Below are 26,918 nucleotides of genomic sequence, written 5' to 3' on the forward strand. Positions count from 1 at the left end.
ACAGTGCTTCACTTATTTTTGTCACTTCCACAGACAATGTGTGGAGAAGCAGTGCGCATACATCATTGCTGCATTTAGTACAGTGCTTCACTTATTTTTGTCACTTCCACAGACAATGTGTGGAGAAGCAGTGCGCATACATCATTGCTGCATTTAGTACAGTGCTTCGCTTATTTTTGTCACTTCCACAGACAATGTATGGAGAAGCAGTGCGCATACATCATTGCTGCATTTAGTACAGTGCTTCGCTTATTTTTGTCACTTCCACAGACAATGTGTGGAGAAGCAGTGCGCATACATCATTGCTGCATTTAGTACAGTGCTTCACTTATTTTTGTCACTTCCACAGACAATGTGTGGAGAAGCAGTGCGCATACATCATTGCTGCATTTAGTACAGTGCTTCACTTATTTTTGTCACTTCCACAGACAATGTGTGGAGAAGCAGTGCGCATACATCATTGCTGCATTTAGTACAGTGCTTCGCTTATTTTTGTCACTTCCACAGACAATGTATGGAGAAGCAGTGCGCATACACCATTGCTGCATTTAGTACAGTGCTTCACTTATTTTTGTCACTTCCACAGACAATGTGTGGAGAAGCAGTGCGCATACATCATTGCTGCATTTAGTACAGTGCTTCGCTTATTTTTGTCACTTCCACAGACAATGTGTGGAGAAGCAGTGCGCATACATCATTGCTGCATTTAGTACAGTGCTTCACTTATTTTTGTCACTTCCACAGACAATGTGTGGAGAAGCAGTGCGCATACATCATTGCTGCATTTAGTACAGTGCTTCACTTATTTTTGTCACTTCCACAGACAATGTGTGGAGAAGCAGTGCGCATACATCATTGCTGCATTTAGTACAGTGCTTCGCTTATTTTTGTCACTTCCACAGACAATGTATGGAGAAGCAGTGCGCATACACCATTGCTGCATTTAGTACAGTGCTTCACTTATTTTTGTCACTTCCACAGACAATGTGTGGAGAAGCAGTGCGCATACATCATTGCTGCATTTAGTACAGTGCTTCGCTTATTTTTGTCACTTCCACAGACAATGTATGGAGAAGCAGTGCGCATACATCATTGCTGCATTTAGTACAGTGCTTCGCTTATTTTTGTCACTTCCTCAGACAATGTATGGAGAAGCAGTGCGCATACATCATTGCTGCATTTAGTACAGTGCTTTGCTTATTTTTGTCACTTCCACAGACAATGTATGGAGAAGCAGTGCGCATACATCATTGCTGCATTTAGTACAGTGCTTCACTTATTTTTGTCAGTTCCACAGACAATGTATGGAGAAGCAGTGCGCATGCATCATTGCTGCATTTAGTACAGTGCTTCACTCATTTTTGTCACTTCCACAGACAATGTATGGAGAAGCAGTGCGCATGCATCATTGCTGCATTTAGTACAGGGCCTCACTTATTTTTGTCACTTCCACAGACAATGTATGGAGAAGCAGTGCGCATACATCATTGCTGCATTTAGTACAGTGCTTCACTTATTTATGTCACTTCCACAGACAATGTATGGAGAAGCAGTGCGCATACATCATTGCTGCATTTAGTACAGTGCTTCGCTTATTTTTGTCACTTCCACAGTCAATGTGTGGAGAAGCAGTGCGCATACATCATTGCTGCATTTAGTACAGTGCTTCGCTTATTTTTGTCACTTCCACAGACAATGTATGGAGAAGCAGTGCGCATACATCATTGCTGCATTTAGTACAGTGCTTCGCTTATTTTTGTCACTTCCACAGACAATGTATGGAGAAGCAGTGCGCATACATCATTGCTGCATTTAGTACAGTGCTTCACTTATTTTTGTCACTTCCACAGACAATGTATGGAGAAGCAGTGCGCATACATCATTGCTGCATTTAGTACAGTGCTTCACTTATTTTTGTCACTTCCACAGACAATGTATGGAGAAGCAGTGCGCATACATCATTGCTGCATTTAGTACAGTGCTTCACTTATTTATGTCACTTCCACAGACAATGTATGGAGAAGCAGTGTGCATACATCATTGCTGCATTTAGTACATGGCCTCACTTATTTTTGTCACTTCCACAGACAATGTATGGAGAAGCAGTGCGCATACACCATTGCTGCATTTAGTACAGTGCTTCACTTATTTTTGTCACTTCCACAGACAATGTATGGAGAAGCAGTGCGCATACACCATTGCTGCATTTAGTACAGTGCTTCACTTATTTTTGTCACTTCCACAGACAATGTGTGGAGAAGCAGTGCGCATACATCATTGCTGCATTTAGTACAGTGCTTCGCTTATTTTTGTCACTTCCACAGACAATGTGTGGAGAAGCAGTGCGCATACATCATTGCTGCATTTAGTACAGTGCTTCGCTTATTTTTGTCACTTCCTCAGACAATGTATGGAGAAGCAGTGCGCATACATCATTGCTGCATTTAGTACAGTACTTTGCTTATTTTTGTCACTTCCACAGACAATGTATGGAGAAGCAGTGCGCATACATCATTGCTGCATTTAGTACAGTGCTTCACTTATTTTTGTCAGTTCCACAGACAATGTATGGAGAAGCAGTGCGCATGCATCATTGCTGCATTTAGTACAGTGCTTCACTTATTTATGTCACTTCCACAGACAATGTATGGAGAAGCAGTGCGCATACATCATTGCTGCATTTAGTACAGTGCTTCACTTATTTTTGTCAGTTCCACAGACAATGTATGGAGAAGCAGTGCGCATGCATCATTGCTGCATTTAGTACAGTGCTTCACTTATTTTTGTCACTTCCACAGACAATGTATGGAGAAGCAGTGCGCATGCATCATTGCTGCATTTAGTACAGGGCCTCACTTATTTTTGTCACTTCCACAGACAATGTATGGAGAAGCAGTGCGCATACATCATTGCTGCATTTAGTACAGTGCTTCACTTATTTATGTCACTTCCACAGACAATGTATGGAGAAGCAGTGCGCATACATCATTGCTGCATTTAGTACAGTGCTTCGCTTATTTTTGTCACTTCCACAGACAATGTGTGGAGAAGCAGTGCGCATACATCATTGCTGCATTTAGTACAGTGCTTCGCTTATTTTTGTCACTTCCACAGACAATGTGTGGAGAAGCAGTGCGCATACATCATTGCTGCATTTAGTACAGTGCTTCGCTTATTTTTGTCACTTCCACAGACAATGTGTGGAGAAGCAGTGCGCATACATCATTGCTGCATTTAGTACAGTGCTTCGCTTATTTTTGTCACTTCCTCAGACAATGTATGGAGAAGCAGTGCGCATACATCATTGCTGCATTTAGTACAGTGCTTCACTTATTTTTGTCACTTCCACAGACAATGTGTGGAGAAGCAGTGCGCATACATCATTGCTGCATTTAGTACAGTGCTTCGCTTATTTTTGTCACTTCCACAGACAATGTATGGAGAAGCAGTGTGCATACATCATTGCTGCATTTAGTACAGTACTTTGCTTATTTTTGTCACTTCCACAGACAATGTGTGGAGAAGCAGTGCGCATACATCATTGCTGCATTTAGTACAGTGCTTCGCTTATTTTTGTCACTTCCACAGACAATGTATGGAGAAGCAGTGCGCATACACCATTGCTGCATTTAGTACAGGGCTTCACTTATTTTTGTCACTTCCACAGACAATGTATGGAGAAGCAGTGCGCATGCATCATTGCTGCATTTAGTACATGGCCTCACTTATTTTTGTCACTTCCACAGACAATGTATGGAGAAGCAGTGCGCATACATCATTGCTGCATTTAGTACAGGGCTTCACTTATTTTTGTCACTTCCACAGACAATGTATGGAGAAGCAGTGCGCATACATCATTGCTGCATTTAGTACAGTGCTTCACTTATTTTTGTCACTTCCACAGACAATGTATGGAGAAGCAGTGCGCATACATCATTGCTGCATTTAGTACAGGGCCTCACTTATTTATGTCACTTCCACAGACAATGTGTGGAGAAGCAGTGCGCATACATCATTGCTGCATTTAGTACAGTGCTTCACTTATTTATGTCACTTCCACAGACAATGTATGGAGAAGCAGTGCGCATACATCATTGCTGCATTTAGTACATGGCCTCACTTATTTTTGTCACTTCCACAGACAATGTATGGAGAAGCAGTGCGCATACATCATTGCTGCATTTAGTACAGGGCCTCACTTATTTTTGTCACTTCCACAGACAATGTATGGAGAAGCAGTGTGCATACGTCATTGCTGCATTTAGTACAGTGCTTCACTTATTTATGTCACTTCCACAGACAATGTATGGAGAAGCAGTGCGCATACATCATTGCTGCATTTAGTACAGTGCTTCACTTATTTTTGTCACTTCCACAGACAATGTATGGAGAAGCAGTGCGCATACATCATTGCTGCATTTAGTACAGGGCCTCACTTATTTTTGTCACTTCCACAGACAATGTATGGAGAAGCAGTGCGCATACATCATTGCTGCATTTAGTACAGTGCTTCACTTATTTATGTCACTTCCACAGACAATGTGTGGAGAAGCAGTGCGCATACATCATTGCTGCATTTAGTACATGGCCTCACTTATTTTTGTCACTTCCACAGACAATGTATGGAGAAGCAGTGCGCATACATCATTGCTGCATTTAGTACAGTGCTTCACTTATTTATGTCACTTCCACAGACAATGTATGGAGAAGCAGTGCGCATACATCATTGCTGCATTTAGTACAGTGCTTCACTTATTTATGTCACTTCCACAGACAATGTATGGAGAAGCAGTGCGCATACATCATTGCTGCATTTAGTACAGTGCTTCACTTATTTTTGTCACTTCCACAGACAATGTATGGAGAAGCAGTGCGCATACATCATTGCTGCATTTAGTACAGTGCTTCACTTATTTTTGTCACTTCCACAGACAATGTATGGAGAAGCAGTGCGCATACATCATTGCTGCATTTAGTACAGTGCTTCGCTTATTTTTGTCAGTTCCACAGACAATGTATGGAGAAGCAGTGCGCATACATCATTGCTGCATTTAGTACACTGCTTCACTTATTTTTGTCACTTCCACAGACAATGTATAGAGAAGCAGTGCGCATACATCATTGCTGCATTTAGTACAGTGCTTCACTTATTTTTGTCACTTCCACAGACAATGTATGGAGAAGCAGTGCGCATACATCATTGCTGCATTTAGTACACTGCTTCGCTTATTTTTGTCACTTCCACAGACAATGTATGGAGAAGCAGTGCGCATGCATCATTGCTGCATTTAGTACATGGCCTCACTTATTTATGTCACTTCCACAGACAATGTATAGAGAAGCAGTGCGCATACATCATTGCTGCATTTAGTACAGTGCTTCACTTATTTTTGTCACTTCCACAGACAATGTATGGAGAAGCAGTGCGCATGCATCATTGCTGCATTTAGTACATGGCCTCACTTATTTATGTCACTTCCACAGACAATGTATAGAGAAGCAGTGCGCATACATCATTGCTGCATTTAGTACAGGGCTTCACTTATTTTTGTCACTTCCACAGACAATGTATGGAGAAGCAGTGCGCATACATCATTGCTGCATTTAGTACATGGCCTCACTTATTTATGTCACTTCCACAGACAATGTATAGAGAAGCAGTGCGCATACATCATTGCTGCATTTAGTACAGGGCTTCACTTATTTTTGTCACTTCCACAGACAATGTGTGGAGAAGCAGTGTGCATACATCATTGCTGCATTTAGTACAGTGCTTCACTTATTTTTGTCACTTCCACAGACAATGTATGGAGAAGCAGTGCGCATACATCATTGCTGCATTTAGTACAGTGCTTCACTTATTTTTGTCACTTCCACAGACAATGTATGGAGAAGCAGTGCGCATACATCATTGCTGCATTTAGTACAGGGCTTCACTTATTTATGTCACTTCCACAGACAATGTATGGAGAAGCAGTGCGCATACATCATTGCTGCATTTAGTACATGGCCTCACTTATTTTTGTCACTTCCACAGACAATGTATGGAGAAGCAGTGCGCATACATCATTGCTGCATTTAGTACAGTGCTTCACTTATTTTTGTCACTTCCACAGACAATGTATGGAGAAGCAGTGTGCATACATCATTGCTGCATTTAGTACAGTGCTTCACTTATTTTTGTCACTTCCACAGACAATGTATGGAGAAGCAGTGCGCATACATCATTGCTGCATTTAGTACAGTGCTTCACTTATTTTTGTCACTTCCACAGACAATGTATGGAGAAGCAGTGCGCATACATCATTGCTGCATTTAGTACAGTGCTTCGCTTATTTTTGTCACTTCCACAGACAATGTATGGAGAAGCAGTGTGCATACATCATTGCTGCATTTAGTACAGTGCTTCGCTTATTTTTGTCACTTCCACAGACAATGTATGGAGAAGCAGTGTGCATACATCATTGCTGCATTTAGTACAGGGCCTCACTTATTTTTGTCACTTCCACAGACAATGTATGGAGAAGCAGTGTGCATACATCATTGCTGCATTTAGTACAGTGCTTCGCTTATTTATGTCACTTCCACAGACAATGTATGGAGAAGCAGTGCGCATACATCATTGCTGCATTTAGTACAGTGCTTCGCTTATTTTTGTCACTTCCACAGACAATGTATGGAGAAGCAGTGCGCATACATCATTGCTGCATTTAGTACAGTGCTTCGCTTATTTTTGTCACTTCCACAGACAATGTATGGAGAAGCAGTGCGCATACATCATTGCTGCATTTAGTACAGTGCTTCGCTTATTTTTGTCACTTCCACAGACAATGTATGGAGAAGCAGTGTGCATACATCATTGCTGCATTTAGTACAGTGCTTCACTTATTTTTGTCACTTCCACAGACAATGTATGGAGAAGCAGTGCGCATACATCATTGCTGCATTTAGTACAGGGCCTCACTTATTTTTGTCACTTCCACAGACAATGTATGGAGAAGCAGTGTGCATACATCATTGCTGCATTTAGTACAGTGCTTCACTTATTTTTGTCACTTCCACAGACAATGTGTGGAGAAGCAGTGCGCATACATCATTGCTGCATTTAGTACATGGCCTCACTTATTTATGTCACTTCCACAGACAATGTATGGAGAAGCAGTGCGCATACACCATTGCTGCATTTAGTACATGGCCTCACTTATTTTTGTCACTTCCACAGACAATGTATGGAGAAGCAGTGCGCATACATCATTGCTGCATTTAGTACAGGGCTTCACTTATTTATGTCACTTCCACAGACAATGTATGGAGAAGCAGTGCGCATACATCATTGCTGCATTTAGTACATGGCCTCACTTATTTTTGTCACTTCCACAGACAATGTATGGAGAAGCAGTGCGCATACACCATTGCTGCATTTAGTACAGTGCTTCACTTATTTTTGTCACTTCCACAGACAATGTATGGAGAAGCAGTGTGCATACATCATTGCTGCATTTAGTACAGTGCTTCGCTTATTTTTGTCACTTCCACAGACAATGTATGGAGAAGCAGTGCGCATACATCATTGCTGCATTTAGTACAGTGCTTCGCTTATTTTTGTCACTTCCACAGACAATGTATGGAGAAGCAGTGTGCATACATCATTGCTGCATTTAGTACAGTGCTTCGCTTATTTTTGTCACTTCCACAGACAATGTATGGAGAAGCAGTGCGCATACATCATTGCTGCATTTAGTACAGGGCTTCACTTATTTATGTCACTTCCACAGACAATGTATGGAGAAGCAGTGCGCATACATCATTGCTGCATTTAGTACAGGGCCTCACTTATTTTTGTCACTTCCACAGACAATGTGTGGAGAAGCAGTGCGCATACATCATTGCTGCATTTAGTACAGTGCTTCACTTATTTATGTCACTTCCACAGACAATGTATGGAGAAGCAGTGCGCATACATCATTGCTGCATTTAGTACATGGCCTCACTTATTTTTGTCACTTCCACAGACAATGTATGGAGAAGCAGTGCGCATACACCATTGCTGCATTTAGTACAGTGCTTCACTTATTTTTGTCACTTCCACAGACAATGTATGGAGAAGCAGTGTGCATACATCATTGCTGCATTTAGTACAGTGCTTCGCTTATTTTTGTCACTTCCACAGACAATGTATGGAGAAGCAGTGTGCATACATCATTGCTGCATTTAGTACAGGGCCTCACTTATTTTTGTCACTTCCACAGACAATGTATGGAGAAGCAGTGCGCATACATCATTGCTGCATTTAGTACAGGGCCTCACTTATTTTTGTCACTTCCACAGACAATGTATGGAGAAGCAGTGCGCATACATCATTGCTGCATTTAGTACAGGGCTTCACTTATTTATGTCACTTCCACAGACAATGTATGGAGAAGCAGTGCGCATACATCATTGCTGCATTTAGTACATGGCCTCACTTATTTTTGTCACTTCCACAGACAATGTATGGAGAAGCAGTGTGCATACATCATTGCTGCATTTAGTACAGTGCTTCACTTATTTTTGTCACTTCCACAGACAATGTATGGAGAAGCAGTGCGCATACATCATTGCTGCATTTAGTACAGTGCTTCACTTATTTTTGTCACTTCCACAGACAATGTATGGAGAAGCAGTGCGCATACATCATTGCTGCATTTAGTACAGGGCTTCACTTATTTTTGTCACTTCCAGAGACAATGTATGGAGAAGCAGTGCGCATACATCATTGCTGCATTTAGTACAGTGCTTCACTTATTTTTGTCACTTCCACAGACAATGTATGGAGAAGCAGTGCGCATACATCATTGCTGCATTTAGTACAGTGCTTCGCTTATTTTTGTCACTTCCAGAGACAATGTATGGAGAAGCAGTGCGCATACATCATTGCTGCATTTAGTACACTGCTTCGCTTATTTTTGTCACTTCCACAGACAATGTATGGAGAAGCAGTGCGCATACATCATTGCTGCATTTAGTACATGGCCTCACTTATTTATGTCACTTCCACAGACAATGTATGGAGAAGCAGTGCGCATACACCATTGCTGCATTTAGTACATGGCCTCACTTATTTATGTCACTTCCACAGACAATGTATGGAGAAGCAGTGCGCATACATCATTGCTGCATTTAGTACATGGCCTCACTTATTTATGTCACTTCCACAGACAATGTATGGAGAAGCAGTGCGCATACATCATTGCTGCATTTAGTACAGGGCTTCACTTATTTATGTCACTTCCACAGACAATGTATGGAGAAGCAGTGCGCATACATCATTGCTGCATTTAGTACAGGGCTTCACTTATTTTTGTCACTTCCACAGACAATGTATGGAGAAGCAGTGTGCATACATCATTGCTGCATTTAGTACAGTGCTTCACTTATTTTTGTCACTTCCACAGACAATGTATGGAGAAGCAGTGCGCATACATCATTGCTGCATTTAGTACAGTGCTTCACTTATTTTTGTCACTTCCACAGACAATGTATGGAGAAGCAGTGCGCATACATCATTGCTGCATTTAGTACAGTGCTTCACTTATTTTTGTCACTTCCACAGACAATGTATGGAGAAGCAGTGCGCATACATCATTGCTGCATTTAGTACAGGGCTTCACTTATTTTTGTCACTTCCACAGACAATGTATGGAGAAGCAGTGCGCATACATCATTGCTGCATTTAGTACAGTGCTTCACTTATTTTTGTCACTTCCACAGACAATGTATGGAGAAGCAGTGCGCATACATCATTGCTGCATTTAAATAGGGCACACCACCCCCACCGTCCTAAGGTGTGAGCTCTACTGGTTGGACCACTAGTGGTGATCAGAGACTTATCCTATCGACCCTGTTTAATTACTTAATCTCTCAGGAACAGCAAGTAGAGTTATGTAGAAACGTTAAATAAATAGTCTACCATATGTAGGGATTTCTGGGCCACAGAATTTCAGGGTAATGCCTAGGACACTGCTCACATTTGGGGGACAGTTTTCATAGGGAGGACTAAGCAGCAGGAAAGCTTTGAACAATGGGGTTAGTTCATCAGCCCCCCTTTTTTTTTTTTTTTTGTAAAAACACAAAGGTAAACACAAAGAAGAGTTCAATTTTCATAGGAACCCGCTAGACCCTCTTGTTGGGATACTAGCCCTTTTTTTTCACATCTGCGTTGGCTGCTCAGCTACAGGTCTCTGTGGCAGATGGCATAAAGTATGCTACAACAAATATTGCAGCATGCTGTGCTGTTACTTTCTGTCCAAGTTATGGAGATTATTAAGGATATCGTGTAACTAATAAGACATTAAATTGTTTTGCTGCTATTATGGAAAAGAAAAATGCAGTTCCTAAAACACATGGAGCCTCATTCAGACATTGATGATCTCTTTGGTATGCAATAAAGAAGTGACTTTTTTCATCAGTTTTGGGTCTGATTTTCAGCAGTGTTTGGTCAGTGTTTCAGTTTTCACAATGAATGTTTCATCAGTATAAAGAGAATAAAAATAAATAATTGCAAAGCTTCTCTTACCCATCGCAATGTTAAAAGTGGACATCAGACAGATGGCACTATGTGCTGTAAGTGACTTTCACACATTCATCGACTTGAATGGTTGATTTTGATCCGTGACTTGGGAAGAAAATGTATCAGGTTGCTGTAAAAAAAAAAAAAAAAAAAATATTTTGTTAAATACACAAACAGCCTTATAATAATGAATGTGTTCTTTCTGTGTTTTTCATGGATAGAACACGCAAGTGAAAAGCAGATGTCTAAATGAGATCTTACTGGATTAGATAATAGTGGCCGCTAACAACCCACAACACATTTTCGAACTTCAGAATGTATCTAAGCAAAAGTTATACATATTTTGCCGTAAATAAAATTGAAACTTTGACTCCATGTAAAGGAAAGATATTACAAAATTTAGAAAGATGGATTTTAAAAAAGAAAACTGGTAAAGCACCATATAAACTAAAGAAAAATCAATAAAATAAGAATTGGTGTTTTTAGGATGTTAAGAACACTGCAGAGTGTGTTTGCTTTGTGGCCACAGTAATGGATGAGCATTATTATTCCGAAACGTGTCAGTAGACCATTGCAGTCTACACTACAGGAATGGGTGGTGAGCAGTCTGATACATTCCCATTTAATCTTGATTTAAATGTGTTGTATTTTGTCTTTCCTGCAGGTTGAATGCGCATTTTGAAGTGAATCCAGATTCTTCAATGGCAAGATCAGATATGTATTCTGAATATCTATCTACTTGTAGTAAATTGGCTAGAGGTGGAATTCTAACTTCTTCTGGATTCTACAAATGTCTACGGTACTACAACTTGCTGTTGATTTTTGTGCGTCATATTATAAGACACAGATACTGTTCCTCAAAACAATAATAACACAGAGTCCAAAATAAAATAAAAATGTGTATGTGCAGCAGAGTTTAAAATAAATAACACCTGCATCGAAAGGTGAATGCCTATCAATATGCCAACTATAGATGGAATAGCCTTTTAGTGAAGTGGGTATGTTTTTGTGGGTGACCAGAAAATTGCCCACAGGAAAATTGCCCACACAGAAATTTCCCCACATGGAAAATTACCCACATGGAAAATTGCCAATTGCAGCATCAAAGTTTCAGATCTATGATATTTCAGGTGCAAGGTGTTAACATGATATGTGTTAAGTGCCCACAGACATGAATACCCACAGGAAAACAGTAGAGATTTATAGGTGAGATGCTCTGCAGAACAGAGAATAGCATAGAGCTATAGGCTATATGTTCTGCAGAACAGAGGGATAGTATGCAAGTATATGTGAGATGCTCTGCAGGGCAGAAGAATAATATAGAATTATAGGTGAGATGCTCTGCAGGGCAGGAGAATATAGAATTATAGGTGATGCTCTGCAGGGCAGGAGAATAATATAGAATTATAGGTGAGATGCTCTGCAGCACAGAAGAATGTCGGCAAAAATTGCCCACACAGAAAATTACCGACAAGTTTATTAAAAACAGTTTATTACGGAGGTCTAATAACAATAACTTCAATGTATTAAGCAATTATTGTACACTGCGATACATGCTGCCGGCGCGTTGGCTGTGAGCTGACATCAGAGGTGCAGCCACAGGGAGCTGTGCATGAAATGGCGCACACTCCGATTTCAGCTGCCGGGCTGTGCGGTGGCTACAAAAGACACTGGGCGACGTGGGGGCAGAGGAAAGGTGAGTAGAATGTTAATGTTTTTAATTATGCATTAGGGTCAGAACGGGGACACATACACTAGGATTGGGGACCATGTAAATCAGGATAGGGACATATATACCAGAAAGGGGGCATAAATACCAGGATGGAGATCATGTGGACCATACATACTAGGATGGGGACCATATATACCAGCATTAGGACATATATACCAGGATGCAGACATATTCACCAGGATGATGGGCATATATACCAAGTATGCGGGACATTACTACATAATGAAGGGGGAGGGAGGCAATTCATACGCCTTTATAGAATTTAGAACACTACAGGGGCCCATACATCTGACCAACGTGTGTGTGGGGGGGGAAGGTCCAAATTTCGCACTGGGGCCCATCGGACTCCACTGCAAAAGCATATCATACATTCTCAGGAAGAACACAAAGTGGTACAAGTGACAGAATCTCACCTTTCTGCTGTGCCTTCTGGGCTTCCAGGACCAACTATCTCTGCCAGCAGCAGTGATACTTTTGTGAGCACTGATAGCAGTGATGGCTCCTCTGGATCACACTGCTGCTGGTTCTGCATGTGCTGCTGTTTTGGGCTGGTGGGAGGAGTAAGGCAGAATCAGTGAGAGATGAGAGCAGACTAGATCTATCTATTGCTGATAATGACAGACTGCTGCAAACCACAGATCATCATTTTTGCAGTTTTGCACTAGGTCAACTGTAAATCACAAGTTGATCACACATGATGTGAACATCCTCACCTTGCACCTGAAATATCATAGATCTGAAACTTTGTGATGCTGCAATTGGCAATTTTCCATGTGGGGAATTTTCCTGTGGGCAATTTTCAGGGAACCGTTTTTGTTTATTTTCTTTTCCATGAATATAATATTACTTCTTATTTGTACTCTTGTCCTTCCCAGATTATTGCTACTATGTAAGCAGATTGCCCACCTTTTTAAATGTTTGGAATTGTTATACTGAAGTGACCAGGACTTACCCAGAATGTGGCATGGAAACACAGATTGCAGGAATTGTGCTTGATAGTATACACTTTTTTTTTACAGGTCTGTATTTCCAAACCACAACATCAAGAAAGTAGAAGATGCAAGCAATAATGGACAAGCTCATATTCATGTGTCTGGTGTGAAACGAAGGACCTTACCACTTCCAATCCAGATGTACTATCAGCAGCAACCAACTTCTAATGTACCTTCGGACACAAATGCAGGTGGTAAGTGTACAAGGCTTTTTTTTTCTACTTTTTTTATTTGTGAGCAGTTATATGCAATCTACATAGTTTAAGAGACAAAAATATCCTGTACATACTTGTATATATTTAAATAGTATCTGATAAATACAACAGAATTGATAGAATGTGTTTATGTAGATAGATACATTATACAGATACTTGCACAAATATTTGTCTATTTCATGTAATCAATGATTTGTTGATTTTTATTTATATTTTTTGTCCCCAGCAGTGCCACAAGGAGCAGGAAGTCCCTTCCAGAGAACTGTAGCAGCTAACCAGGCTCCTAATCTAACTGCCACGCAGATGTCTTTCCCTATTCAAGGTGTCCACAGTGTGGCTCAGACAGTTTGCCGTATGCCACATAATCTTCACGGCCAGGCCCCGCAACAGCAAAATACCACAGTGACTGTTATACAGAATAAAACTCCAATTTCATGTGAAGTAGTGAAGGCAGCAGTAATACAGGGTTCTGTACAACATTCAGCAGTTCCTGTCAGTATTGCTTTGGGAGGATCGACACAAGCTTCTCTGGTTCAGAATCGCAGCAATCCAGGGCATCAGGCATCTGTTACAGTTGTGGGTTCTCAGGCCTTGTTTCACCATCCGTCTGTTATTCAGCAGCAATCACCTTTACACACTGTGGTACCTGGCCAGTTAGCATCGGGCACTCCAGTAGCTGTTATACAACAAACTGTCCCTCAAGGACATATATTTGGCAGGGTGCAAAGTATGCCAGCAGGTACATCTGGACTTCCACATGGTCAACAATTAATCACCACATCATCACAAACTGTTCATGTCCCATCCCAACAATCCCCAGCTTCCAACCAGCAGAAAGACACTGTTATCCTAACTCCACAACAATATGTTACTACTTCATCTTCTAACATTGTGTCTGCTACAACTGTACAAAGTTTTCACGTCGCAACAGGGCAAGTGGTGACAATAGCTGGTGTTCAGAGCCCTCAGACCTCTAGAATTGGGTTTCAAAACATTGCTCCGAAACCTCTTTCTTCTCATCAAGTCCCATCAACAGCCGTAGTTCAACAACCATCGCAGCAGCAACCCCAGCAGAGTGTAGTCATTGTCAGTCAGCCAGCTCAGCCTGGACAAGCGTACGCACCAGCCATTCACCAAATAGTTCTTACTAATCCCACTGCAATTCAGGCTGGTCAAACTGTTCAGTTAACTGGACAGACAAGTATAACACCTTCATCTTCCCCGATCCCAACTCAAAATAATCAGCTCCCCCCAGTAATAACTTCTCCTCAGACCACTGCACTGTCACAAGGACCCCCTCCTACTGTTAGCCAAATGCTTTCAGTAAAAAGGCAACAGTTGTCACCAGCACCTCACCAACAGCAGGCACAAGTGCAGCAACAACCGCAGGCACAAGTGCAGGCTCAGCAATCACAGCCGTCCCAACAGGTACAAGTACAGGTTCAGCAGCAGCAGACCCAAAGTGGAGGTATTGGACTCTCCAGTCCTGCTGAGTCCAGCCTCATTAAGCAGTTGTTGCTTCCCAAACGAGGACCTTCAACGCCTGGAGGAAAACTCATCCTTCCTGCTCCGCAGATACCACCTCCCAACAACACAAGAGCACCAAGCCCTCAGGTGGTATATCAAGTGGCCAATAATCAGACTCCTTCATTTGGTGTGCAAGGGCAAACTGCGACTTCACAAATATTGGTGGGGCAACAAAATGTGCAGTTAGTCCAGAGTACAGTGCAGAATCAAACTGCTGTACAGACTGTTCCAATCTCAAATTTACAGATTTTGCCAGGTCAATTGATCTCGAACTCTCCAGCTACAATATTTCAAGGAACTTCTGGCAACCAAGTCACAATAACAGTTGTGCCAAACACCAGTTTTGCTACTGCAACTGTAAGCCAGGGAACTACACCTCAGATTCTTTCACCAATGAGTGGGACACAACCTGGAGTTGGATTACAGGTACAAACCCTTCCAGCTGCTCTTACACAACCAGGTGGGCAACTACCCGCATCTGCTGCTTCTCCCCCTTTTAAGGGTGATAAAATAATTTGCCAAAAGGAGGAAGAGGCAAAAGAAGCTACCGGCTTACACGTGCATGAACGTAAAATTGAAGTAATGGAAAATCCTTCTTGTCCGAAAGGTTCTGTTAGCACCAGCAATGGGGAAGCTAATGAAAATGAAGTTCAAGTGGGAAACCTGTTGAATGGTAAAAAGTTTGACTCCAGTCTACCTCCTTCACACTCAGGGAAAACTCCGAATGAGACCAGTCAAGTGGTCACTAATGGGACATCTGTGCAACTGGGGGAAAATGGAGCTTCATTAAAACAAAACCCTGAACAGAGCAATCCACAGGATGCTAAAACAGACTTAAAAAAGCCACAGCTTAATGGGGTTTGTGATTTTGAAAAGGGAGACTCTTCTCATTTGAGCAAAAACATTCCTAATCACAAAGCTTCCAAACATGTAGGAAATGGTGAAATCTCTCCAGTAGAGCAAAACGACCTTCTGGATTCAGCTCAAGTTACTGCCAAAGGTGATCAAGTGGAGAAGCTTTCCAATGGACCTATATTTCCCAACAGTTTGTCGCATTTTGCGAGTAGTACGAATGACATTTCTAACCTTGCAATCCAGATACAGTGTGGTAATGTAACAGACTTGCCCAATGGACCTTTAGTTTCCAGTTTGAATTCAGATGTGCCTCAGCAACGTCCGACTGTAGTTGTCTCAACCCAGTCTGCGGCTTCTGTTTTACCAGGTCATCAAGTTATTGCAGTGCCCCATATAGGAACTAGGATTACTCAACCTGCTCTGCCGACAGATACCCGTTCTACCAATGGCACAGCAGAATGCAAAGCTGTTAAACGACCAGTGGAGGACAATGACCGGGAATCTGTCCCAATTATTCCCAATAAAGTGGGAGTAAGGATTGTTACAATCAGTGACCCTAATAATGCTGGCTGCAGTGCTACTATGGTCGCTGTGCCAGCAGGCGTAGATCCAAGCACTGTAGCTAAAGTAGCAATAGAAAGTGCTGTTCAGCAAAAGCAGCAGCATCCACATACCTTTGTACAGACAGTTGTTGCACAGGTAAGTCTCACTAGAAAGCCCAGTCAATGCAAGTGTTTGTCGTTTTATCATTGATGTTCATTCTAAAGCATACATCTGCATATATAGCTGAGTAACATTGGACTTGTTGTATCCCATTTTGATTGCATTGTGTCATGGTAATCCTTGGCGTCCATAGTTGCGTTGGAATTTTTGCTTCTGATTAAAAAAAAAAAATAATGGAATAATTAATTTCCATGTAAATTGCCATTTTAATTTTAGGAATGCCCAACGGCATTAAATCTTGTAGTGTTTCTAGTGTTTTCCGAACATCACACACATGTTGGCAGCACTGGTAAGACATTTTGGTATTGTGGGAAAGTGTACTCTGATTTCCATCTTTTTTCCACCATTATAATTGGGGGCATTCCATCAATCCTTCCGCTACTCTTTATGGAAAGATTATTGCTGCGTTCAACACTTTATTTCTGCCAAACCTGCTGTATGCCTGATTCTCCCCATTATAGTCCGTTGGATTAGGGAGTGCGAGTTTTGGTCCGTTTAAAATTGTACCTGTCATAGTGCTATGGTTTCCTTTATAAACTGGAGCCATTAATTACTGCTTTGTTAGGCTTGTGGAGGTTTTGTTTTTCATGCTGTTAATAACCATTCATGTTTTTTCCACCCTCATGAAACCTGTTAACACACTAAAGCAATGCCTTGTAAACCCCCGAGTACTTCTACATTAAATGTGTTTAGCACACCAAATAAACCCAGACTCATAATAGAACAGTGGCCAGAGAACATATCTCGGCTCACTTCACAAGCTACTCCCCATATAACGATATACATATAGGAGGACAACGGGAGTTTTTAGAAAAAGATACATATTTATTAGAAAACTAGTAAAAAAAAAAAAAAAATTAACACACAATTAAAAAACACCAATGAAACATACCAGAGGGACATACATGTAGATATATATAAAGTGTGGACCAAATGTAACCATACTCAAAATATGACACAAATAAGATCCTAAATCTCCTAAGCGACCCCCAGGAGCGGAGAAAAATACCTCCTAATGGCAAAACAACCTACACACCCCACGTCCTGCAAGTATAGCCACTGTGGCTGTGTGCATGTGGGAAGGTAATGAATGCAATAAAGGGAGACACATCCTACCGCAAACAAGGGTGGAGATAAAGTGTGTCCCAGGGAACCATATGTGTCTAAAGGCCCCTTCACATTAAGCGACGCTGCAGCGATACCGACAACGATCCGGATCGCTGCAGCGTCGCTGTTTGGTCGCTGGAGAGCTGTCACACAGACCGCTCTCCAGCGACCAACGATGCCGGTAACCAGGGTAAACATCGGGTAACTAAGCGCAGGGCTGCGCTTAGTAACCCGATGTTTACCCTGGTTACCATCCTAAAAGTAAAAAAAACAAACAGTACATACTTACCTAACGCTGTCTGTCCTCCAGCGCTGTGCTCTGCACTCCTCCTGTACTGGCTGTGAGCACAGCGGCCGGAAAGCAGAGCGGTGACGTCACCGCTCTGCTTTCCGGCTGACCGACGCTCACAGCCAGTACAGGAGGAGTGCAGAGCACAGCGCCGGGGACAGACAGCGGTAGGTAAGTATGTACTGTTTGTTTTTTTTACTTTTAGGATGGTAACCAGGGTAAACATCGGGTTACTAAGCGCGGCCCTGCGCTTAGTAACCCGATGTTTACCCTGGTTACCAGTGAAGACCTCGCTGGATCGGTGTCACACACGCCGATCCAGCGATGTCCACGGGAGATCCAGCGACGAAATAAAGTTCTGGACTTTGTTCAGCGACCAACGATGGCACAGCAGGGGCCTGATCGTTGGTCGCTGTCACACATAACGATTTCCTTAACGATATCGTTGCAACGTCACCAAAAGCAACGATATCGTTAACGATATCGTTATGTGTGAAGGTACCTTAACACCAAAAATCACTGTAGAAATCTCTCCTGGGACCCCACATAAACCAAGGATCTTACCACATGAAGATGCCCCCTGGATTGGGCGCTACCCCCGACGCACGTTTCGCTGCCATTATACGGCTTTCTCAAGGGGATGTGTTAAATGTGTTTATCATCAGAATGCTAGAGTGCAATGCGATTTACAGTAATATAGTTCATGCACCTGCCGAGGTTTCCAAAATTTTCATTGTTGGCTAATCTCTGATGCAGTAAAACGTGTGTATACATATTGCTATGCCTGGATACAAATGAAGGATGTAATTGATGAGGGCCTCAAAAATGATGCTCCTGCATATGATACAATTTTGAGCTATGCTAGATATACAATGGCAGTGCTTGTAAGACCATGCAGCTATGCCTTTTGACATCAGTGGGATTCTCCTGAAAGCATGGCTTCTACCTTATAAAAAATTACGCAGAGAGAGAAGGAAAACACTTGAAGAGAATCTTTCACCTCCATCAATACTATTTACCTACAGATGGAGGTCATCTGCAGGTAACTGGTGTTTAAATCCTGTCTGGCCAGTTTACTGGATTAGCCACTTTCTCCCACAGTTTATGGTGAGTGTGCTGTAAACGCTGCCTGGCACCTTCACTGCCCGCTTGTCAGTGTGTGTGACTGTAACTGATCCCTGCCCTTCCTCTATAACTGGAAGTGAGGGGCTGCAGGGAGAATATAATTTAATTTTTTCCCTGTAGTCGCTGCTGAAATAATCTGGCAAGGCAGGATATTTACATGTAGGTTGCCACTGTATCTACAGATAAATAGCGTTCCTGGAGTGGAAAGGTTTTTTATAAGGGTTTCTTCAGAAATATAAAAAAAAACTAAGAAAATTATTATTATCCTTTTTATTGATAGATCGGGCGATTCTGAATGCGGCGATACCAAATGTGTAGGTTTGATTTTTATTATTATTATTTTATTTTGAATGGGGCGAAAGGGGGGTGATTTGAACTTTTATATATATATATTTTTTTAACCCCTTCAAGACGCACCCCTTTATCGTTTTGGCGTTTTCGTTTTTTGCTCCCCTCCTTCTCAGAGCCTTAACTTTTTTATTTTTTCGTCAATATGGCCATGTGAGGGCTTATTTTTTGCGGGACGAGTTGTACTTTTGAACGACATCATTGGTTTTACCATGTCTTGTACTAGAAAACAGGGAAAAAATTCCAATTATGGTGAAATTGCAAAAAAAGTGCAATCCCACATTTGTTTTTTGTTTGGCTTTTTTGCTAGGTTCACTAAATGCTAAAACTGACATGCCGTTTTTATTCTCCAGGTCATTATGAGTTCATAGACACCAAACATGTCTAAATTATTTTTTATCAAAGTGGTGAAATAAAATTCCAAACTTTGCTAAAAAAAAATAAATTGCGCAATTTTCTGTTACCTGTAGCGTATTTTTCGTGATCTCGGATCGGGTGAGGGCTTATTTTTTGCGTGCCGAGCTGACGTTTTTAATGATACCACTTTGGTGCTGATACGATCTTTTGATCGCCTGTTATTGCAATTTAATGCAATGTAGCGGCGACCAAAAAAAACATAATTCTGCCGTTTTGATTTTTTTTCTCACTACGCCGTTTAGCGATCAGGTTAATCCTTTTTTTTTATTGATCGGGCGATTCTGAACGCGGCGATACCAAATATGTGTAGGTTTGATTTTTTTTTTTTCTAAATTGTTTTATTTTGAATGGGGCGAAGGGGGGGGGTGATTTAAACTTTTATATATGTGTGTGTGTATATATATATATTTTTCATAATTTTTAAAACATTTTTTTTTTTACTTTTGCCATGCTTCAATAACCTCCACGGGAGGCTAGAAGCTGGCATAGCCTGATCGGCTGTGCTACATAGGAGCGATCATCAGATCGGCTCTGCTACATAGGAGCGATCATCAGATCGCCCCTATGTAGTAGAATTACAGGCTTGCTATGAGCGCCGACCACAGGGTGGTGCTCACAGCAAGCCGGTATGACCAACCATAGAGGTCTCAAGGAGACCTCTAGTTGTTTTGCCAATGCATTGCGGACCCCCGATCGTGTGACGGGGGTCGGCGATGCTCTCATTTCCGGCCCGATGGCCGGAAGCGGTAGTTAAATGCCGCTGTCAGCGTTTGACTGCGGCATTGAACTAGTTAATAGCGGTGGGTGGATGTCGATTCCACCTGCCGCTATTGCGCACACATGTGAGCTGTACAAAACAGCTGACATGTCGTGACTTTGATGTGGGCTCAGCGCCGGAGCCCGCATCAAAGGGGGAGACACAACATGCGCAGTACTAGTACGACGCATGTCGTGAAGGGATTCATTTTTTTTTTTTTTTTTTTTGCTTTTGCCAGGCTTCAATAGCCTCCATGGGAGGCTAGAAGCTGGCATAGCCTGATAGGCTCTGCTACATAGGGGCGATAATCAGATCGCCCCTATGTAGCTGAATTATAGCATTGCAATGAGCGCCGACCACAGGGTGGCGCTCAGAGCAATCTGGCATCAATAACCATAGAGGTCTCAAAGAGATCTCTGGTTGTCAATGCTGATGCACCGCTGACCCCCGATCACTAGACGGGGGTCAGCGATGAGTGCATTTCCGGCTGGATTTCCGGAAGCGCTTGTTAAATGCCGCAGTCAGAGTTTGACAGCGGCATTTAACTAGTTATTACTTGCTTTAGAGTTAAAGGGAACCTGTCACCCCCAAAATCAAAGGTGAGCTAAGCCCACCGGCATCAGGGGCTTATCTACAGCATTTTGTAATGCTGTAGATAAGCCCCTACAAAATGCTGTAGATAAGCCCCCGATGTATCCTGAAAGGTAAGAAAAAGAGGTTATGGTATACTCACGTGGGCAGTCCGGTCTGATGGGCGTCGCGGTCCGGTCCGGGGCCTTCTATCTTCATAGGATGACGTCCTCTTGTTTTCCTGCCGCGGTGCAGGCGTACTTTGTCTGACCTGTTGAGGGCAGAGCAAAGTACTGCAAAGTAATGCAGTGCGCAGGTGCCAGGCCTCTCTGACCTTTCCTGGCACCTGCGCACTGCAATACTTTGCTCTCCCCTCAATAGGGCAGACAAAGTTCGTCATCCTATGAAGATAGGAGGCCCCGGACCGCGACGCCCACCGCAGCGGGAATGCCCCTGGGTGAGTATAATCTAAACTCTTTTTCTCATATTTCAGGATACATCGGGGGCTTATCTACAGGATTACAGAATGCTGTAGATAAGCCCCTGATGCCGGTGGGCTTAGCTCACCTTTGATTTTGGGGGTGACCGGTTCCCTTTAAAATGGCAGCCTTCTTGTTAGACTATGTTCACACAATGTGTTTTTGATGCATTTTTCCACAGGCAAAACCTACTGTTTTGGGAGTAAAGATGCAATGTTAAAAAAAAAAAACAGGTTTAGCTGAGCGTTTGCTGCGGGTTTTTTTTTTTTTTTTTAATTCTGCATTTTTGTCTGGGTACATTTATCTTTTGTGCATGCTGATCCAAGTTTAGTGCATAAAAAATTAATCTGATTCAACCGGATACCTGTGCTTTTTTACAGCGTTTGTTCAGCATTTTTTGCTCTACCCATTTTAATGAAAAATGTTGAAAAAATGCTGGAAGTGACATGCTGCATTTTGCAACATCGCAGCTCTTTGACAAATCAGGAAAAAAAAACAATGTGTGTGCATGAGATTTTTGAAATCTCATAGACTTTGCTGTGATAAAACACAGCTCAAAATTTGCATAAAAACTTTTTAGAAATATACAAAAATGCAACGTTTGAACATAGCCTAAGGCTACTTTCACACTGGCGTGGGTACGCGGCCGTCGCAAAGCGTCGGCACAACGTACCGACGGACGTTGTGCAAATTTGGCACAAAGTGGGCAGTGGATGCAGTTTTTCAATGCATCCGCTGCCCATTGTAAAGTCCCGGGGAGGAGGGGGTGGAGTTCCGACGTACGAAAAAAATGTTACATTGAATGTTTTTTCATGCCGACGGTCCGCCAAAACACGACGCATCCAGTGCATGACGGATGGCAATCCGTCGCTAATACAAGTCTATGGGAAAATGCAGAATCCTGCAAATTTTTTTGCAGGATCCTGCATTCTCAAAAAACAACGGATTGTGACGGAAGCTGAAAAACACAAGTGTGAAAGTAGCGTTACAGTAACAGAAATCTGTCTAAGAATGTTAATAGGGCAGGTACCAGTGAGCATGTGCAGTCGGAAATTCTGCTGCTGTAGATTGGACTCTTGAAGGGATAATCCAAGATCCAGTCCAAAATATGTAGTAGGTGTAGTAATAAAAATATTAACAAGTAACTCCAATTAGAAATTTAGTTTAGTTCCTCTGAATCACTATGTAATTTACCTACGTACAGGGCATTAGATTAGATATCCATAGTTACTCTACTGAAATGTCCTGTACATGGGGTAAGTGACATAGCTTATCAGAAGAGCTATGCTACATTTTTAGTTGAAGGTATTTTCGAATATAATTACATCTACTTATTGGGGTATGATTTGGAGATGGGAATATCCCTTTAACCTAAACTTCGTACTGTCAAGTTATCTCTAGGTCACAGCAACCACTCTTCATTCATTAAGGCAGAATGAGCACTTTCTTCCTTCAGCACTTCTGGTATTGTTAGTACTAGATCAGAAAGACTGGGTGGACAGCAGTGTGAGCAGCTTCTTCTTACCACAGTACCCCTTGTTACTCCAGTGTTAGATCACAAAGACATGGTGGACAGCAGTGTGAGCAGCTTCTTTTTACCACAGTACCCCTTGTTACTCCAGTATTAGATCACAAAGACATGGTGGACAGCAGTGTGAGCAGCTTCTTCTTACCACAGTACCCCTTGTTACTCCAGTGTTAGATCACAAAGACATGGTGGACAGCAGTGTGAGCAGCTTCTTCTTACCACAGTACCCCTTGTTACTCCAGTGTTAGATCACAAAGACATGGTGGACAGCAGTGTGAGCAGCTTCTTACCACAGTACCCCTTGTTACTGCAGTATTAGATCACAAAGACATGTTGGACAGCAGTGTGAGCAGCCTCTTCTTACCACAGTACCCCTTGTTACTCCAGTATTAGATCACAAAGACATGGTGGACAGCTGTGTGAGCAGCTTCTTCTTACCACAGTACCCCTTGTTACTCCAGTGTTAGATCACAAAGACATGGTGGACAGCAGTGTGAGCAGCTTCTTACCACAGTACCCCTTGTTACTGCAGTATTAGATCACAAAGACATGTTGGACAGCAGTGTGAGCAGCCTCTTCTTACCACAGTACCCCTTGTTACTCCAGTATTAGATCACAAAGACATGGTGGACAGCTGTGTGAGCAGCTTCTTCTTACCACAGTACCCCTTGTTACTCCAGTATTAGATCACAAACACATGGTGGACAACAGTGTGAGCAGCTTCTTCTTACCACAGTACCCCTTGTTACTCCAGTATTAGATCACAAAGACATGGTGGACAGGAGTGTGAGCAGCTTCTTCAACACTTGCCAACTCCAGTATTAGTTCAGAAGGACCGTCGGCAAATGTGTGGGCAGCCTATTCTTACCTCAGCACCCCAGTAGCTCCAGTATTACATTATTATTATTATTATTATTATTATTATTATTATTATTATTATAGCACCATTTATTCCATGGCGCTGTACATGTGAAAAGGGGTATACATAATACCTTTATGTTACAAGTAAATACTTGGATGTATTAAGAGTTTATAATGATCTTTCCTTTAATTAATCTTCACTATTCTTGGAGAAGCTCATTGTAATATATGCAGGGTTACACACAATATTTATGGTTGAACTACATCTCGTAAATGTGTTTTTCAATAAAGGGGTTGTCGGCTACCCGGACATTCCCTTGTTAAAAAGAAAAAATAGCTGTAGTCAAATTAGTAAAATAAAGAATGCTTCTACTCTTTTCATACGCACAGTGCCAGTCTCTCTGCGCTCGCGTGACTTTGCTAGCAGCATTCACATGACATAACGGTGTCACACGAGTGCCAGGATTGCTGGTATCAGCATTTTTTTTTCCCCTTTTCTAATTGGACTGCAGAATTCAAAGGGAACCTGTCAGCACGAATGTGCTGAGAAACCTACAGAGAGTGTCAGGTCGGCGCCATTATACTGATTAAAATGATACCTGGGTGATTAAATCCGTCCTGTTGTGTAATCTTTATTTTCAGTTAATGAAATTCTCATGCTACAGGGTGGACAACGGTGGGGGGGGGGGGGGGGGCAGTGGGGGTCTTCATGTGGTGCTCTGCTGGGATATTCATACTGATGGCTTAGGACAGGTCTCTGATCCCTTAGTGACCTCCCCCTATTTTACATACTGAATATTATATGAATTGAAAAAAAATATCACATTCAACAGACAGGTGGCTGCGCCTGCACTGCAGCATGATCACATGTATAATATGCTTTAACTTGTTTTATTTAAAGGGACACTGTCACCCCCTCCAGTCATATCTTCAGGGGCGCTGGTAATGAATCCCAGCCCCGCACTGTGCATAATGCATAACACACTGCGGGGCTGGGATTCAGTAGCTGGGTGGCCTCACTGCCCGCACAGGCGCAGTCTGCAACCCAGCAGGTGAGGTCAGACGGCCAGAGCTCACTGCACCTGCCCCAGGCAGAAGAGAACAGCGCAGGCGCCGGATTTCAGAGAAAAACAGCGCTGAGGGGGCAGCAACCAGCGCCCCAGAAGATATGAGTGACTGCAGTTGGGCGCTTTAAAGAGGGGGGGTTCAGACCTGCCTCCAGGTCTAAAGAAAGGTATTTGGGCAAAATTATAAATACCTTTATTTCGGGAATAACAGCAACAAAAACTAAAAGAGCCACCTTGGTAGAATGCAGCTTTACTGCTGCACAAGGTGGCTCTTTTAGTTTATAACGGCTGGAGGGGGTGACAGTGGCCCTTTAATCATATACATTTATTCAGAAAAAAAAAATCTTTCTCAAAATGACCCAGCCGCGCCTGCGCAGTAGCATCTATTGGTGAGATCCGATAGATGTCACTGCACAGGTGTCGCCGGTGCTATCTTGATGGAGACAAATATATGTATTTTTTTCTTCTAGCAAAATGGCGCTGGTAACGCCTCCCCGGTAGCATCTATCGTATCACCATTTTGAGAGAGATATGTATATTTTTTTTCGAAAGAAATGTATATCACCAAATAATATAATTAAATGGACATCCATTTAATATAATTAAATGAAATGTATATCACCAAATAATATAATTAAATGGACATCCATTTAATATAATTAAATGGATGTGATCATGCTGCAACTCGGGCATTTTTTTTTAAACATATTCTATACAGTATGTAAAATAGGGGGCAGGTCAGTGATGAATCAGTGACCTGTCTGTCATAAGCCATACAGATGAATATGTAAGCAGAGCACCACATAAAGACCCCCCACAGGCTGCCTCCAGAGCACCAGAATCCCATTAAGTTAAATTAAAAAGATTAAACAACAACCACAAGACGGATTTCATCAACCTGGGTATCATTGTATTCAGTATAACAGCTCCGGCCTGACACGGTCTGTAGGTTATTTGACAAATGCCAGAATAATGAGAGAGAATGTTTTAAAGCATTTTTATTACTTACTGCAAAGTCAAAAGTTTACAAACACTAAGATTACTATGCTTTAAGAACATTTCTAGACTTCCCATATGATGATGTCATGTGTTTGGAAGCTTTTTTCAACATCTGAGACTGAGCATCTCTGCATGATAAATAGACATGCTGTGGTCTGGAAAGACATGCCGCATGTCCATCTCCGCTGGTGAAAGTGCACGCATAGTGAGCATGGGATTTCTTGAAATCCCAGCCACTATACTGTAACATCTGGCCGCTGTTGGTTGGACGCTGTGGATGTACCCAGTGTCCAACTCGCTGCGTTTACTGACCGCGGGAACATACCCTTAGACCACCATCCCAACTGTGAAACACGGTGGCAGCATCATGTTGTGGGGTAGTTTTGCTGCAGGAGAGAGTGGTGCACTTCATAAAATACATGGCTTCATGAGAAAAGAAAGATTATGTGGAAATACTGAAGCAACAGTATACAAGCACCCGATCCGACCTGTAAGAGAAGAAAAATAGCTTTTATTATACTCACCTGGGGGCGGTCTGGTCTGATGGGTGTCGCTGGTCTTGGTCCAGCGTCTCCCACCTTCTTGCGATGCTGTCCTCCTGCTTGCTTCATGTGGATGAAGCATCCCTGCATCTTCCACACAGGCTCCCCGGAATCGCGCTCCTGCACAGGCATCCTTATCTGCCCTGTTGAGGGCAGAGCAAAGTCCTGCAGTGCACAGGCGCTGGGCCTCTCTGACCTTTCCCTGCGCTCTGCAGTACTTTGCTCTGCCCTCAACA

General features: G+C 42.3%; 1 protein-coding gene across 4 annotated transcripts in view; it reads left to right on the forward strand.

Annotated features, from left to right (window-relative positions):
- The window catches only part of ARID2 (AT-rich interaction domain 2), a 163,667-nt gene that overhangs the window by 120,116 nt on the left and 16,633 nt on the right, over positions 1-26,918 (forward strand). For 2 of the 4 annotated variants that reach the window (XM_069764477.1, XM_069764478.1), the window contains exons 13-15: positions 11,214-11,348; positions 13,301-13,467; positions 13,715-16,569. In XM_069764477.1, the coding sequence (XP_069620578.1) occupies positions 11,214-11,348; positions 13,301-13,467; positions 13,715-16,569 (3,157 nt within the window). The remainder of the gene's footprint in view (positions 1-11,213; positions 11,349-13,300; positions 13,468-13,714; positions 16,570-26,918) is intronic. The other 2 variants (XM_069764479.1, XM_069764480.1) reach the window with 1 other exon arrangement.

The sequence above is a fragment of the Ranitomeya imitator genome, chromosome 4 (assembly GCF_032444005.1).
Source record: "Ranitomeya imitator isolate aRanImi1 chromosome 4, aRanImi1.pri, whole genome shotgun sequence".
Lineage (NCBI taxonomy): Eukaryota > Metazoa > Chordata > Amphibia > Anura > Dendrobatidae > Ranitomeya > Ranitomeya imitator.